Below are 17,878 nucleotides of genomic sequence, written 5' to 3' on the forward strand. Positions count from 1 at the left end.
TTTTTCATTTTCTTAATGAAACTGCATTCCAAGTAGTGATTAAGGCTTTTATTTGCAGTCTTACAAATATTGCTGGGTCTATTTAGCTCTTAATGCAAGGTAGTAGTTTTAAAAACTTTTTCTTTGAAAGAAATTATTTCTTACTGTATATTTGTTTTGGTAAAACAGTAAATACCAGAAAGAACTGTACAGCTTTTTAAACTGTTATTTCTGGTAGTCCCTATAAATACTATCACAGTGGCATCCATGAAATCCTCTTCCTTTTTAAGGGGAACACAGTAAGAATAGTTGTTTATCTTTCTTCAGATATGAAGACGCTTGGGCTGCCCTTCACAAAGGAGCAAAAGATTGTGCAAAAGCTGGAGAGGTAAGAAAAAAATAACAATACCACACTTCAAATATTTAAAAATGTGTGAAGAACTCTAAACTAAAATTTTTAGTACCAGCATACTGGGTTGACCCTAGCCACTAGGTGAGCACCCACACAGGCTCCTTCATTCCCCTACCAGTGGGACAGAAGAGATAACAGAATAAAAATGAGAAAACTCATGGTTCAAGATAGATACCATTCAGTAACTGAAGAACAGAGGAAAAACAAGTGATGCTAAAGCAGTCATTCCCGACCTCCCACAAGCAGATCCATGCACAGACAAGTCTCAGAGCAATGATTACCTTGAAGAACAAACCCTTGGTTTTATTGTTGAGCATGATGTTACATGGTATGAAATGTCCCTCTGGCCAATGATCAACTGTCCTGGCTGTGCTCCCTCCCAACTTCTTGCCCACCCCCAGCCTGTTCGCTGCAGGGAGAGCGGGGATGACTGGGGAAGAACCAAGCTTTGACATTGTACAAGCTTTGTTCAGCAATATCTAGGGCATTGGTGTGTTATTAGCACTGTTTTGGTCAAAAATACAAGGCACAGTACCATGTGGGCTGCTATGAAGAAAATGAACTCCATCCCAGCTGGATCCTCTACAACCAGTATAATGAGAAGGTAATGCTCTGTATTGCTGCTTGGGAAAAATGCCATATTGTTTTTTCTGTGGTTTTAAGATGGTATTTGACAGGCAGCTAATGGAAACGTTCAGAATATCCAGTTCCTCTTGTTTCTCACTGTTCTTCCAGATCTGATGATGCTCAGCCTACAATTAATATTCATAAAGTATTAAATATAGATACTGTAAAAAATAGAAATTCTCTGTAACCATGTTTCAAGGAATTATCTGAAGTTCATTCTCCTTTTACTTTCTGATATTTCAATTTCTATAACAAATATTGAGTGTGAGAATTTCCTAGTGCTTTTGAAGTACTTTATAACGGATATGTTGACACCAGAATTTGTCTAATGTCCTTTGTTCAGATGGTTGCAATCACTACTTGCACTTACCCAAAAAATAGTAATTATATCAGTTTACTGTGTTTCTGTGGGATATGTTGGGTTAGAGAAGAGTATTGAGAAGTATGAGTTTGTCAGAGTGTGACAAGGTGGTGGTTAAAATAAGACATATCCAGAAGTTCAGGTGGTCATTTTTTGCACTCTTCTGTCATTTTTCGAAAAATTTGAAGTTTGTTGAGACTGCTTAAGACAACTTAACATTGCCAGTAAATGGCAGTGTAAACAATGAACAGTAATGTCTACAATGTAATGTAAACATTAAATAATGTGATGAATGTAAACAATTGCAGAAAGTTATGTTGCATGTTACTGCTGTAGCTCGTTAAAGCAGCCTGAGCTGGGAAAGTACAGACTATACTTGGGCCTGGGGCATGTTGATGGTTTTTATCAGGGTAGGGCTGTTGCACTGGCACTGTTTGCTGCCCTCTCGTAATGGACAGGAAACTGCAAGATTTAGTCATCTGGCTGAAAAGATTCGGGAAGTGTCTGTGCTTTTCCCTAATTTTGTTCAGTTTTCCTGCCTTGGAAGTAAAGCAACAAGTTGTGTGGGTTTTCTTCTGGAATGAAGGGAGAGAAAACTTCCAGTAAGTGCTACCAATGCATCGGTCTGCACCAGACTTTCCAGTTCAAGGCTTGTTTAAGGGGCAGACAGTGTAAGCCGGGTGGCCATGACACAGAGCAGGACTGAACTGTGGGGTTCTCTGTCCTGGCTGAAACTTTCACTTTGGCCAGCTGCATCCTCCCTGACTTATGGTTTCCTTAGGAGTCTTCTCTGCATCTTTCTGCCATGAATGAAACCCCCACTGCTTAATCTGTTTTGAAGAGGTGTATTTAGAGTAAGAAAGATAGTGTTTTATGTTCTTTCTCTTGCCTAATAGTATGGCCCACCTTTTCCATTTGACCAAGTGAAAGCCTTCAGCTATTAGAGTTTAAGTTCTTTCTTCCAGCTTTTTGTGTTTTACTGCTCATGATAGGTTTTTGGTTTGGGTTTGGGTTTTTTTGTTTTTATTTTTTTTTAAGATGTCTTAAATGATTTGCCTACGATTTTGTAATACTTGCTTTTAAAATTGTAGTTCTGAAAATATTACAGCTTCCTGGGAAAATCAGAACAAAAAAATACCAAAGGACTTTGAAATTTTCCATGAAATTCAGATCACAGTATCACAGTATGCTAGAGATTGGAAGGGACCTCAAAAGATCATCTAGTCCAATCCCCCTGCCAGAGCAGGAACACCTAGATAATGTTACACAGGAATGTGTCCAGGCGGGTTTTGAATGTCTCCAGGGAAGGAGACTCCACAGCCTCCCTGGGCAGCCTGTTCCAGTGTTCTGTCACCCTCACTGAGAAGAAGTTTCTTCTCAAGTTTAAGTGGAACCTCTTGTGTTCCAGTTTGTACCCATTACCCCTTGTCCTATCATTGTTTGCCACTGAGTAGAGCCTGGCTCCATCCTCGTGACACTCCCCCTTTATATATTTATATACACTAATAAGGTCACCCCTCAGGCTCCTCTTCTCCAAACTATAGAGACCCAGCTCCCTCAGTTTTTCCTCATAAGGGAGATGCTCCACTCCCTTAATCATCTTAGTTGCCCTGCGCTGGACTCTCTCCAGCAGCTCCCTGTCCTTCTTGAACTGAGGGGCCCAGAACTGGACACAATATTCCAGATGGGGTCTCACCAGGGCAGAGTAGAGGGGAAGGAGGACCTCTCTCGACCTACTAACCACCGCCCTTCTAATACACCCCAGGATGCCATTGGCCTTCTTGGCCACAAGGGCACAGTGTTGGCTCATGGTCATCCTGTCGTCCACTAGGACCCCCGGGTCCCTCTCCCCTACACTGCTCTCTAACAGGTCGTTTCCCAATCTATACTGGAACCTGGGTTTGTTCCTGCCCAGATGCAGGACTCTACACTTTTCCTTGCTATATTTCATCAATTTATTCCCTGCCCAACTCTTCAGCCTGTCCAGGTCTCACTGGATGGCAGCACAGCCTTCTGGCGTGTCAGCCACTCCTCCCAGCTTAGTGTCATCAGCAAACTTGCTGATAGTACACTCAATTCCCTCATCTAAATCATTGATGAATATATTAAATAATACTGGTCCCAGTACTGACCCTTGAGGCACTCCACTAGTTACAGGCCTCCAACTAGACTCCGCCCCACAGACTACAACTCTCTGGCTTCTCTCCTTCAGCCAGTTCACAGTCCACCTCACTACCTGATCATCCAGACCACACTTCTTCAATTTAGCCGTGAGGATGCTGTGGGAGACTGTGTCAAATGCTTTGCTGAAGTCAAGGTAGACCACATCCACCTCTCTGCCATCATCCATCCACCGTGTTATTTCCTCATAAAAGGCTAAGAGATTGGTCAAACATGATTTCCCCTTGGTGAAGCCATGTTGACTGCCCCTCATAACCCTCTTATCCTTGATATGCCTTAAGATGGCACCAAGGATAAGGTGTTCCATCACTTTCCCAGGGATGGAGGTGAGGCTGACCGGTCTGTAGTTACCCGGATCCTCCTTCTTGCCCTTTTTGAAGACTGGAGTGACATTTGCTTTCCTCCAGTCCTCAGGCACCTCTCCCGTTTCCCAAGACTTGGTGAAGATGATGGAGAGTGGTCTAGCAATGACTTCTGCCAGTTCCTTCAGCACCTGCGGGTGCATCCCATCTGGATATATGGATTTATGGATGTCCAGATTGCTCAACTGGTCTCTAACCCATTCTTCATCGACTAAGGCAAACCGCTCCGTTGACCTGACTTCATCTAAGGTCTCAGGGGTACAGGGCTCTTCAGGACTGCCTGCAGCAGAGTAGACAGAGACAAAGAAGGCATTCAGTAACTCTGCCATCTCTGTATCTTCTGTCACCAGGGCACCCATCCCGTTCATCAGTGGGCCTACATTGCTTCTGGTGTTAGTTTTGTCTGCCATGTATTTGAAAAAGCTCTTTTTGCTGTCCTTGACCCTTCTCGCCAGGTTTAATTCTAAGGAGGCCTTAGTCCTCCTAGCTGCCTTCCTACATCCTCTAGCAGCAGCCTTATATTCCTCCCAAGTGGCCAGCCCCTCCTTCCATGACCTGTAAACTCTCCTCTTCCACTTGAGCATACCCAGCAATTCCCTATTTAGCCACGCAGGTCTCCTGGCCCTCTTCCTTGACTTCCTACATGTCCGGATGCTCCGATCTTGAGCTCGGAAAAAGCAATCCTTGAATGCCAACCAACTATCTTGGGCCCCTTTACCTTCAAACAGCCTTGCCCATGGGATTTCCCCTAGCAATTGCTTGAAAAGGCCAAAGTTTGCCCTGCTAAAGTCCAGGGTTGCAATTCTACTTGCTATTCTAAATGTTCTAGATGTTTCCTTTTGAGAGAATACGAAATGTGTATTGCTTGTGTTTGTTTCCTTTTTTTTTTTTTAATAGAAGTAGAAAATACAGGGTTCATTAAAATAAGAATTGTGTAAGCTCACAAGATTGACGGTTCTATATCTAAAGGTCCTAAAGGACCTAAGATTCGCTTGTCCGGTGCCCTGTTTCTAGTATTAGCAAGTAGCAGATAAACTACTCATGCTGTCTTACTTATAAATGTTGAATAGGGAAAGGAAAGTGAAAATTTCAAGCTTTAATTGCTGAGTATGGTCTTACTATATTGAACTATAGATGCTAACTATATCTACAAAATTGTCCTAAAAATACTGCTTTTAAATGATTGTAATTTTAGCTGCATTCAGTTGTATGTGGGCTGAAATGTTTTTCTGGTGTTTGCCCCCGTCTCATGGTGGTTTTGGGGGTTTTGTTTGCTTTACTATTCAACTGATATAAATCCCATATCTCATTTTCAAAAATACACTTGTTTTTATTTAGATAAGGATGCTTGTCTTCTGAGGTGTTTCATTACTCACTAGGCTTTGGAATAAGTTTTCAAACCTTGTCTGGTAAACCAGGATGGCTTTTTTACAGTGATAGGTAGCTGGAGGAATTTTGAAATGGGAGAAGTTGTGTTAATTCTAACAGAATCTGTCTGATGTGAGTACAATTCTAAATATTTGAGAACTTTGCCCATTCCTCAATTTCTTCAGTTTCAGCAACTAAATTCTACAAAACCCATGGAATTCGGAATGCAGATACAGCCACAGGCTGCAGTTGCGTGCAAGAGGAAAAATGGGTAATGGAACTAAGAGCAGAGAAACTATAACTGAATCATTTCAAGTATCAAGGGGAACATTTGTGAAATAAGATCTCTTGATCTTGCTGTTTTCGTAGAATCTGATACCTATTGAATTTTTTTTAAGCAGTGTATCCTCATTATACTACTGTATATTAAAACCTAGGAAGAGTCAAACAGCAAAAATTGAACTAATGTAGAAGTGTGTTCACAAAAGTTACTATTTTTATTTCATTTTCTAGAGTATTTGGAATGTACATAGTTTTCAGTTTTGTTGTTAAGATTACATTGGTATCATTAGCAATGTTAAACTAAACTAATTTATCTAAATAAACCTTAAGTTGCAGCACTGCAATGTTGTGTATCAGTGCAACACTGCTGTCAAAATTCCAGATGCATGTTACTGTTAATAAAATCCAGTATTGATTAGTATAATGAGAAATAACTTCTGATCTTGTTTTCATCAATGCGTTTTGATATAAATATTTCATACTACAGGGTCTTTCTTTAACATGTTATATTTACTTGAGAAGAACACAAGTGGCAGTGCTACAGGGTTGCCATGCTGACCTTATGCTTGCAGATGCTTTAATTCTAAAAATAAGTCAAGATGCTCATAAATAGGTACATAAAATTGCAACTAAAGTAAAGAACCTGTTTGTTTCAGCTGGTGGATAGTGAAGTTGTGATGCTTTCTGCACACTGGGAGAAGAAAAGAAACAGTCTGGTGGAACTACAGGATCAGCTCCAACAAATACCTGGGTTTTTAGCAGATCTGGAATGCCTCACAGCAAGCCTAGGTAAGATTTCATAGACATTACAAGCATTCAAGTCTTTACAGAGGACTAGAGTGAAGTTCAGCTGTTGTTCATTTTTTGAGGAGGGAGGGAGGAAATCTAGCTGGCTTTGGACACTTTAAAGGCAGAAACTTACTGTTGAAGTGTACTTGTTTCCAAAGCTAGCTTCCATAGTGTAAGTCAGTGTACAGGGTTACGCTTTTCTGAAGTGATACCCAGCTTTTTCATTTGTGAAACTAGCAATGCTACATATTAAGGTTACCAAATATCTGATGTTTGTTAGATGGATTCTGATTTTTATAACTTTACCAAATGTTAATCCATTGATTTAATTGAAAACATGAAAAGATGAATAGATTGATGCTTTAGTGGATGACTAACGGAAACTTCACATACCAAACAGTTGATCCACCGTTGAAAATGAAATTAGGAAAAAATGTTTTGACGTCTTAGTCTCTGAAAAGCTCTAATGTTACTGAGCCTTGAAACGGGGATGCTGTGTTTGACAAATAGCAAGCCTTTCTGTCAACACTCAGGCCTTTTGATGCCTCCATAGAAAAGGGAAAAAAATCAAATTCAGGTTTCATCAAATTCAAGTTTTGAAAAACTATCTGTGTATGGATTTTAGTAACTAAGCTCCCCAGGGACTCTGCGTGCACTATTCTTGCACCAGCTAGGAAGTATACAGAAATTCTTCCCTGTAATTGCAGCTCTTGTTTTTGTGAGGTGGGCTAGATTTGTGTGCTGGCATTTGATGTGAAGAAGAGTTCTTTTCTGTGTTCAGAAGTTAATTTCTCATTCTTCTGTGATCAGTGGACATGCACAAATTGACTTTGTTCTTTGGTAGGCTGCTAATAATGTTGCTGTTTCTTTCTGAACTGTGGAGTGTATTTCATTTTTCATTACAATTTTCTTATACCACCTTATTTAGTAAGGCTTTGTCATGCGGTAACCATTTAATGTCGACTTTTTGAAAAGCACAATTATTTTCTAAGGAAATATCAATTCAAATAATGATTTATTTAAATACTGGTTTTAATATCATCATGCACAAAGTGATGCAGTCCACTGGTAGACCAAAGATAAACAATATAATAAAAAAACTAATGGAATTGTCTTTAGAGTTCATAACTGCAAATGCCATATATAAATTCTGATGAATTGGGGTTACCTTCCCATTTCTAATGATACAGCTTTATGAACCAGAATTAATTTCACCCTGACTGTTGAAGGCTCAGTGTCTCCAGAATATTTTTGGTACTGTGCAAGCAGGTTTAAAACCATTCTGCTCAGGGTAGCTAATGGATTTTTAAGTCTACTGCTACAGTTGTGAGATTTGAACCATCTTTACCTTATGTGTCAGATTTCAAGTAATTTACCTAGAGGTTTTTATTAGTTCCTGCTTACTACTGTGAATTGTTTTGAATTGATTTTTTTTTTTTTTTATAAGTATAGTCTATTTGAGTAGAAAGGTGTAATTTATACCAAAGTCAACATCTACACTTCAGGAAGTGATGTACCAGAAATTTGCTGTGGTATTCTACTCACTGTTTATAGTTTTAATAACCCCAAACTATCTGCCTTATAGGTGTAAACTGAATTCTCTTTACCAAGAGATGACTAATTCTGTGGCTGTGAATTTTAAATACAAGTGAAACATTTTGTAAAAAAAAACAAAACAACCAACAACCCAAAAACCGTATCATAGCACATCATGCCCAGTATATAAACTGGGGGGAGTTACCTGGAAGGCCAGATTGCTGATGATCGGGTCTGGCTGGGTATCGGTCGGCGGGTGGTGAGTGGTTGTATTCTCTCCCCTTGTTATTTCCCTTATCATTATTGTTGGTGGTAGCAGTAGTGGTTTTGTGTTATACCTTAGTTACTGGACTGTTCTTATCTCAGCCCATGACAGTTACATTCTTTTGATTCTCCTACCCATCCCTCTGGGAGCGGGGGCAGGAAGAAAGAGGGAGTGAGCTTTTAGCTGTGTGGTTCTGAGTTACTGGCTGGGCTTAAACCACAACAGTTGAACTCAGGACACCAATAAACAACCAACCAAAAAAATGTCAATATAGAATTATAAACTCCTGTGTCCTGGGTTGTGTTCTAAGATCTCATTTGACTAATTTTCATCATTTCAGGAAAGTAATAGGTCTGTGTTATGACATGATATGAATCATAGAATCATAGAATAGTTAGGGTTGGAAAGGACCTTAAAGTCATCTAGTTCCAACCCCCCTGCCATGGGCAGGGACACCTCACACTAAACCATCTCACCCAAGAGCTCGTCCAGCCTGGTCTTGACCACTGCCAGGGATGGAGCATTCACAACCTCCCTGGGCAACCTATTCCAGTGCCTCACCACCCTAACAGGAAAAAACATATGCGTCTATTAAATCTACTTATGCTTTTGTTTTGAAAGTAGATATAGGAACCCTGGCTGATTTTGATTAAAGGAATCTCAGGTGATGAAAAATAGCCTTTTTAATGACCTGCTTAAATTTGGTATAAGTCATGTATAGATTCTTCAGCTTTTGCTGTGTATTACAACACACATTAACATCAGCACTTTGATAAAGTCCTAGGTGCTCAGATTATCAGTCATTCCTCACTTCAAGTGAAAAGTCTGTGTCTTGATTTGATAAATTCATTGTATTATGCAGTGTATTGTAGCTGCTGTAGAAAACTTTGAAGAAAAAAGTACTCTCATATAAAAGTGAAAAGAACAGTTACTGTCCTTTCAAAGGCCAGACTTTGAATTGTCACTTAAGCCGGTTTTTATCTGTAGGGTATTCAAAAATATTTGAACTGGCGAGACTAGGAGGAAAATAAGGCTGCACATATATTCACAGAGATAAAAACTATTGGATCCTAGTCCTTAATAAATATTTTTTTCCAAAGTATGGGTTAGATTGGTGTGAAAATCCATTGGGAAAACAGAAGCTTTTCACACTGCTTAGGGGAGGTATCCTAGTTTGTTAGATCTCGAACAGAAGATCATGCACAATTTTCAGATTGTCAAATATGAAAGTTGCCGTTTTCTAGCTTTGCAAAATTCAATCCAATTAGTTAAGAATTTGCATTGAAAAACATATGGCCATGTTCTGTTTGTTTAAGAAGTGGGATTAAGACTTCTTAATGGCTTCTTCAGACATTAAGGAAAATGTACTAAACCTTGTGAAATACAAGGTCACAGTATCTTTTTCAAGAAACACAAGGTTTTGATTTTTGTAACATTTGAACTACTTTTAAGAACTTAATACCTATATTTTGAGTACTTGTTTCGCAGCAGGAACTTGTGCTTTAGTGAAATATACTTATTTGTAATTTATTATAAATACTGAAGATTTTTCCAGTTTGGATAATGCAGTGTATTTCCAGGAACTTCTTCTATAGATTATAAAATTTAATTTTTGTTCATCTGTTTGTAGACAACCTATAAAGCAGTAATTTTAGGAGGAAAAAGTGCAATGAGTAATAGCCCGTAGACTTGTCTCTTTGGGGAAGAAATGAGTGTCTTTGGAAAGAGAAGTCATTAAGTTACTATTATCTATTTAATTGTGGCTTACATCAGGATTTAGATGCTAGCAGATACTGGTCAAATAAAAGTGAATTTAAGACCAGGCAATATATTAATCAGGATTTTTCACAGACCTGGCATTTGAGCCTGGACTTCTGAATTGTGTTTTGTTACTTAAATAACAGTTTCTGTTTTGTTAGCATCTAGCAGTTGATAGCTCTTGAAGTCAAGAGCTGAAGAAATGTTTTGTGATGCAGAGCTCTAGAACACAAGTTTCCATTAGAAGACTCTAGTTTTACTGTTTTTTATTTTAAACTTATTTTTAAAGTTAGGAGAGCTGTAAAAACTGTGTTGTAAGTAACTAATGATGGGAAAATGTTTAAAGAAAATCTTATTCTATTACTAATTAAAACAGTTTTTCTGACTGGTTGACAAGTTGTTTAAAAAATTCTGTTACTTTTCTTGCTTTCTTGAATTTCATTGTGTGAGGTAAGATGGGATTTATCTTTAACTGAGAAAATCAGGGAAAATATTGGGGAGATGTATGTAAAACCATAGAATTTGAATAATGTAGTGTAAAAATACCTATGTTCAACAGGGAGTTTTTAATAGGCTCCGGAGCAGAATGCTTCAGTGGAGAGGGTTGTTCTATAAGGTAGACGTATATGTATGTATAAAAGGTGTTGTTTGGTGTTGTAAACTTGGAAATACCTGTATCTTGAATACAAAATTGGGCACTAGTAGGACTGTAACTACATAAAGACTTTTTCAAGTGTTGCAACTGAATTGATCTCTTCCCATGTGTGTGTATATATATGTATGTGTCTTTCACTGCTCATTTTAAGCTTTTAGCAAGCTCTGTCTGACTTACAGAGAATTTTTTGATGTTGTTTCCATCATTTGTTTTCTGCCTTTTTGCCTTTTAGTCATAAAATGAAACTTTGGAAAAAATGTCTTTAATATTTCTTGGTGGTTTCTGTTGTTTTGGTGGTTGTCCAGTGCAGGAAAGCTACATGTAAAGTAAACACTGTTGTTTTCTGATATACAGCACTGATGTAGCCTTTATAACAATTTTTGTACTATTGCAGAACTACAGGTAACATAAGTTTCAGTTAAAAATGTTGTAAATCTAAATTAGCTAAACTTTAGAAAGTTTTCAGGTACAAAATTTATTTTTGTGGTTGTTGAGTTCTAGATAAATAATACCTGAGTAGTTTGTAAACTGAGAAAAACAGTGTAAAGTGATAGAAGATAATTCTGTCTAATGTCATCTGATCAAATAACATACTTAAAAAATATAAACTTTGTGAAATTGTTGTCATATCTGTGATAGTGTAAGAAATACAGGACAAATGAGTATTATTCGAATTACGTGACCTGAAGACCAAGGGTGGGTTTTTTTTCATCTATCTAATAAAGAATTTCTTTCAAGTGCGGCATATTACTGCTATGAAAATTCTCAATATAAATGTACGTTAGTTTGGGTTGTTTTTTGGGTTTTGGTTTTTTTTTTCAGCATCTTTAAAAAAATTAAAAGGAGGAGTTTTTTTCTCTTTCATAGCAATGCTGTTTCAGCATGAGATGGTGATTGTTGCCAGACCACTTGGTTGTGGGATTTCTTGATGAGCTGGAAAACAAGTAGTACTCTTGCAGATATTCTTTATAACATTTCTGGGGCAGACTGATTGTAGGTGCCACTGTGAACCGTAAACTGGAAATTGATTTATAGACTTCTTATTTTTGCTAAATACCTATTGAAAAGTATGGGCTTATTTATCTGTGAGTATAGATAAGAGTTGATGAAAGAACTGCGGCTAAAGTTTAAAACTGATTATATGTGTAGCTTCGTTTGGAGCTTTATTTCAATGCACAGTGAATACCTTCTCATTTGGTAGGACAGACATTAATTCACAACTGTAGCTGATGCAATTACTATGGAGCGAGTTTCAACTTTTTTTTGTGAAAAAGCGACTAAGTTTTCTTTCACTTCAGAAAAGAAAAGATTCTGAAACCGGTGTTGCAGTAAAGCAGGCCTGTTGTCTTCTGGAGAGAAGTGTTCATTCTTCTTCAGGAGCACAGTGTTTTCTGCAGTTCCCACTAGAGGCTGCTCAAATGCTGGTACTAGGAACGAGTTGCCCTCCAGAATTCACTTTTCTTCATCCTCTTTATTTTCATGTTCTTTGTTGTTGCCGTTTAATATTATTTCAACAGCAAGTACAGCAAAGCAGGTGGTGGGGTCTTTAAGTGGAAAAATCAGTGATTGATAGGTACCTTAGAATATTATCTTGAGCCCTGCTGTGTTTGTGAATTTTGCAAATTAATAAGTGAGCAATCTTTCTGAAATGCAAGTTAGCATAATACAGACATTTGGAATTTCGTGCACTCAGAAAAGTGATTTTTTTCTTTTTTTTTTTTTTAAGCAAAAAGGGACCACCAGTCATAATTGTAGCCATATTGCCTTTGAGTACATCTGGATTTTGTGAAGGTTCAGTATGTGATAAACAATTTACGTTCCACATCACTGTCTGTAGAACTGAAGACAACTCTTTTTTTTTTTTTTTTCCTCAAACTTATTTCCGCATTAAATTGCAACTTCTGTTTTTTTGACTGCTGTGAAGCACTACCTTACTTGTTAGGGATTAAAAAAACCTCTTACTAAGTAGTTGGAGCTGAACATATAAATATGTATGCTAGGAAATTTGATCATGATGTTTTAACTTTTGCTTTTCTCGGGGGACCACTGGGATGGCAATTTCTTATTGAGTAATGGCTAAGAAAATTGAATTTTTTTTTATACTCCAAGATAGGCTTCGAGTTGAATGGCCAATCCAGAATTGAAGATTTGACTGATGCCTTCAGCTTGCTCTTTCCTTCTTTTGACAGTCCAAAACACCTTAACTGTAATTTTTTTCCACCTTGAACTTAATAGTTATTGCCTTGCTTTATGAAGATTGCAAAGATGAAACAGCCATTTGAGAAAACTCAGAGTTACTTTAGATTTTCTGCTATTTCATTCCATCATCTATGTAGTTCTTTGCACCAACAAGCAAGTACACCCATAACAGATTGGTGTATCTGTCTCTGAACTGCAAGCTCCTTTCTATTCTTTGGTTGCTATTTTGTTTGTAAAAATGTGATTTATCCTTCCCTCTGCAATTTATCTTCCCTCTGATATAGGAAAAGTCCTGGCAAAAGGGTGAATAATAGTTCTGTACTCAGCTCCTTCCCAGAGTGACTGGCTGATTAGAGTCTGGGTAAATAGTTTTTCCACTTCAAGATCCTGAGGAGGGACATGGAGTTCAACATTAATCACCTGCAGGGAGAGTGATCCTTTGATACAAGATTCACGTGGGATAATTCAGATCAGAAGGGACCTCAGGAGTTGTTTGTCCAAATTTCTACTCAAAATGGGGTGAGCTATGAGATAAGATCAGATTTCTCAGGGCTTTTCACAGGCATGATCTCTTTTAAATTGAGATGCTGAACAATTACAGTTGAAGAGGACATTAAGAGGTTTTGCATGTTTTAAAGTTCATAAGTATGTAAAATAACTAAATCCAGAAATCTGCCTATGAGTAAAGGGTTTGTCTTCAGAGTAAACTTTCAAAGTCTGTATTCTTTTATATTATTATGGGGTCATGTAAAAGTTAAATTTCTCCCAGTATGCTTGACTTTTGCTTCATTTGAATAATTTAAGATCAGTACTGGTTTGGTCAGCACAGCTTTATTCCTCAGAGTGGTACCAGGCACTGGGGGCTAAAAGGCAGTGTGCCCAAGAAGCAAAATTAAGTTGAGTTTTGGATGCTTCTTTTCCTGAAGTATATACCACAAGCTTGTGAAACTAAGATGCTGGGTCAAATACAGTAATTTTACTACATCACTTACTACTATCTTACTACAAAGGGAATCTCAAGATAGATCTCCCTTAACATGACTCTGCTGTCACTCTTTTACTATGCAGTATGGAATGAGATTTATCTTTCTGAGCCATTTATATATATGTAATTATTACCATGTTAATTATGTTCCCTTATGAATTCCTGTTTCTGTTCAGGTGAGTTGTCCATCTGTTGATACAATTTAATATTCATATAAATATTTCTTATAGCCCAGCTAGAGGCAAACTTTGAGGAAATGGAGAATCATCTAGTGTGTCTTGAGGACCTATGTGAACAGTGCGAGTTGGAAAGATACAAATGTATGCAGACATTACAGCTGGAAAACTACAAGAAAACAAAAAGGTAAATAAAACAATTGCTATAACTATAAAATAAAATACAAGCCTTTTGCAATTATTTTTCAGCATGTATAATATAATCCCTTTTATTTTAATCATTTAAAGAAACGGTAATCTTTGAGGGGAAGTTGCAAATTTGTTATAGATTCTTTCTATGTCAGTCTAACTCTTGGTGATGAGCAAAGAGTGTGTGTATTTGGAAAATCATCAGTACATGTTGTTAAGATGAAGTCATTCTTATTATTCACCCCAAACAATTGGAGTAAGGGCTATTGTTAGTAAGCACTGATAAATTGTTTTTTTTAATCCCTCGCTGTGTTTTTTGGAATTTTTTTTTTCATTTACCTGTAAAATTAGGAACTGTATTTTCATCAATCTTCTCCTCAGTTCTATTTTTTAAGTACCCTTCACTCTACATGAAAGGCATTAATCTCCTGCCATTCTCTTACTTGCAATACCGGGGCATTAGTACTTGAAATAAAAGTTCAACTTGTATCAGTATGTGTGAAAAGTCAGAGCTTCCAACTCTTGAGCTTTGTATTTACCTAAAAGATAAAGTAGCAAGCGATGAATATTAAGAGTTTAAGTAAGTTAAACAGTTGACTTTCTTGGTTTTGTTACTGACAGTCCCAAAAAGATCCTTAGTGAAGGAGATAAGAAAATTACTATTAAGACCATTGTATAAATGAGGAGTTAAATCGAAACAATTTGTCAAAGACAGCCTCTGACAGCCTGTGTTAGAGTTGTGGGTAGATGTGGATGCTGGTAGACCGGGAGGCAGCACTGACCTGGGGATAACCAGGTTACTTGATCTGTCCAGCTAGGTGACCTCCTGTTAGCAAGGGAAAGCACACTGACCACCTTGCTTCTTTTGATTGCTGAAGCAAGTTTGACATATGTGGTATAGTCAGAACTGGTTTGATTTATGGTCCTAATTACAGTATGGTGATCAAGGACAGGTCTGCACCAGACAGCACTGATTACATTTTGCATAGTTTGTCCATTTTCTTCTTTCTTGGCCTTCCTTTTGCTATCCTTGTAGCTTTTTTCTTCCTTTTTATTTTTTTTTTTATTTATTTTTTTTAAGTCTCAGTCTCCACCCAAATAACCAATCCTCCTCTAATAACCCTATCGGTCCTGGTTGGTTTTGGTACTTCTGATACCATTATCTAGGAAATCTTGGCCTTCTGTGTTGTTACAGATTCAGTTACCAAAGTGCTTCTGGTGTTGCAAGTCCTGCCTCTAGGAAGGTCCCCAGTACCTTTGGGGTCCCCCTTGAATTTTCTGTGAAGTTTGGCTATTTCTTACCTAACGCTCCTTTAATCATCTGTGAAAACCAACCATCCCTCGTGGTGCTATCTGTAGCTTTTGTCAGCATATTACTATGTGATCTTTCACATCTAGCAAATTCTCATGTCATGTCCTTTAGTTTTTCATATTCTGTTCAGTTACCTTAACCTCAAGCCTGAGCCTTGTCCGTGGTCTTGTCATTTTCCCTCAGCCTGGATTTTTGTTTTCTCAAGCTGGGGCACCATCATTTTCTCTCCCCAGCAAGAGTTAATAGTAGTCAGTATGGCTGAATATTCACTTGTTAAGACCTATCTAATTAATTATATAATAATAATAATTTCAAAATTCTAAATATATGCTATTTAACCAAATAACACACAAATTTAAAGCGTGCATAAAGCAACACATTCATACCCCTGAAAATACCGTAATCTTTCTGAAATTTTCTGAGGTTTGTTCTCTCTGCCATGCTCACTCCCCCTCCTCCTTCCCTACCTTCTGCTTTCTACATCAAAATAAAGTGTTAAACTGTTGCCTACTCAGCTTAGCAGCTTCTAATCAGTTTTATAAATAGAAGGCTAAGCAAACTACTTAACGTAATTATAAGCTGATTACATTTGGTCAGATCTAGACAAAACAGGAAAAATGGAAGTAATTTCTAGTTGATCATTGCCACCAGTATGCATTTAGGTAAGAACTCCTAGCTCATTACTAGAAGGATACTTGGCAGTGTAGATACTTGGAGAGCCAAGAGCCAGTTAATGCGAGTGTTATTTATTGTTTGCGTTTGAAACTCGTATCCTGTGTTCTTCGCTTTAGTGTTTGGGGTTCTTACTGTGATACAAGCTACTGAAAGAATCAAGTGAGGGTTCAAGAGTTTATGCTCTTTCTTTAAGACAAGAATTATTTTTAGGGAGTGAATGGTTTTGTTGAACAAACCAAACCAAAGTATTTCCTGTGTTTTAACTATATAGGGATGAAAATTGAGAGGAACACAAACTCTAGAAACTGTGGTTATTTTAAGTGTGTAACAAAAAGTATCTATTTATTTAAAAAAAAAAATATTATAAAGTCACTGTATAGCTTAGGGTAGAAGCTCGTGTATTTAAAGTCTTTTCAGAAGTCTTCCTATATGAAAGATTTAGAAGAAAGTGCTTTGGGTCAGTGTTAAACCTTTGAAATGCAGTTTATGGTAACTATGGGAACTGATTTTCAGAAATAGGTCTCCTTGTTAAATAGAGCAGTTTTATTTCAGTTCAAACAGATCAATTTTTTCCCTTTTGTCACTGTGTTATGTTTGTCATTCATCAATCCAAGGTGTTTTCCACAATATATTTTAAAGCCTGATGTTTAGGCATATTGATTTTTTTATTTTTTTTTCCCTGTGTGCTTATATCTGGATTTTTAATATTCTCTTTTTTGTTTTAAATCAATTGATCAGGGTAGCAGTATTGATATATGAAGTCTAGATGCCACCCTTGCTTTCTTCAGTCTTGCAGCAATTGTTTGTATGTACGTTATTAATATATTAAACCATGCTGTTCTGTTTCCTGTCCTTTTCTCAGTCAAGCACAATTCTTCTTTCCCTCCCTTTGGATGTACTGTATCTGATTGGAAAAAAAAACAAACACCTCCTTGTGTCCCTCTAGTCTTCTGTGGCAGTTCTTGCATTCCCAAGTGAATTTCCTTGAGGACCCACTGTCAGAAGCTCACTTTTGTGCCAATTTTTATGTGCACCAAATTGCAGGCTTATGGCATAAGGTAAAACATTTCTGTCTCGAAGTAGTAATTCCTATGAAGCCATACCATTTATATCCACTCAGATGGATCACCGATCTTTGAAAAATAGGAACTCCTGGTTGTTTTGTCAGTTAAATGTTGCTGCCCAACTGCAGCATTTCGAAGGAATACATTGGAGATACCAGAGAGTCCTTGTCACTGGAAATGGGTGAATATATTTTACTATGTATCATTTGACTTTAAACATACCTGTCTGAATTTTTCAGGGTTTTAGCATGTCATGAGACATCCTAAAGACATTTTGAGCATCCTTTCTGTTTTTCAGTACTTGTCTTCCTTGAGGACAGACATAGAAGGAAAATAAATGAAGAAATCTAAAATCCTGATGCTAGGGTATGCTTTCACAGATGAATGTTTAGTAATATTGCAAACCTTAGTGGGACTAATTTGTTTTTTCCTTTCTGTTGAGTTTTAAAGCCATCTTTACCTGAAGAGGAAATACATTCTTGAATGTTCATTCCCAATTTTTGTATTTTAAAGGTTTACTTGTTGTCAATAATGCGTAACTCCATGCTTTGGTAATTAGTGCAGTAGATGAAGAGTTTGACAGATTGTTGTAATTCTTGTTAGAGGCATTGTCATGCCATGATGGTGGTTTTATGCTTCTGGAGGAGGAGAATGTTTGATTTTCCACTTTGTGTTTGGTTTTCACTTTCTCATTCTTAAGGGT

The 17,878-nt window shown here is 37.4% G+C and overlaps 1 protein-coding gene across 1 annotated transcript in view; it reads left to right on the forward strand.

Annotated features, from left to right (window-relative positions):
• Positions 1-17,878, forward strand: part of DTNBP1 (dystrobrevin binding protein 1) — a 76,041-nt gene that overhangs the window by 6,769 nt on the left and 51,394 nt on the right. Inside the window, exons 4-6 of the mRNA XM_062617976.1 lie at positions 307-367; positions 6,229-6,361; positions 13,990-14,122. Of these exons, the coding sequence (XP_062473960.1) occupies positions 307-367; positions 6,229-6,361; positions 13,990-14,122 (327 nt within the window). The remainder of the gene's footprint in view (positions 1-306; positions 368-6,228; positions 6,362-13,989; positions 14,123-17,878) is intronic.

This window comes from Pezoporus occidentalis, unplaced genomic scaffold (genome assembly GCF_034315485.1).
Source record: "Pezoporus occidentalis ecotype Australia unplaced genomic scaffold, CSIRO_AGI_Poc_V1 ctg2, whole genome shotgun sequence".
In the NCBI taxonomy this organism is placed as follows: Eukaryota; Metazoa; Chordata; class Aves; order Psittaciformes; family Psittacidae; genus Pezoporus; species Pezoporus occidentalis.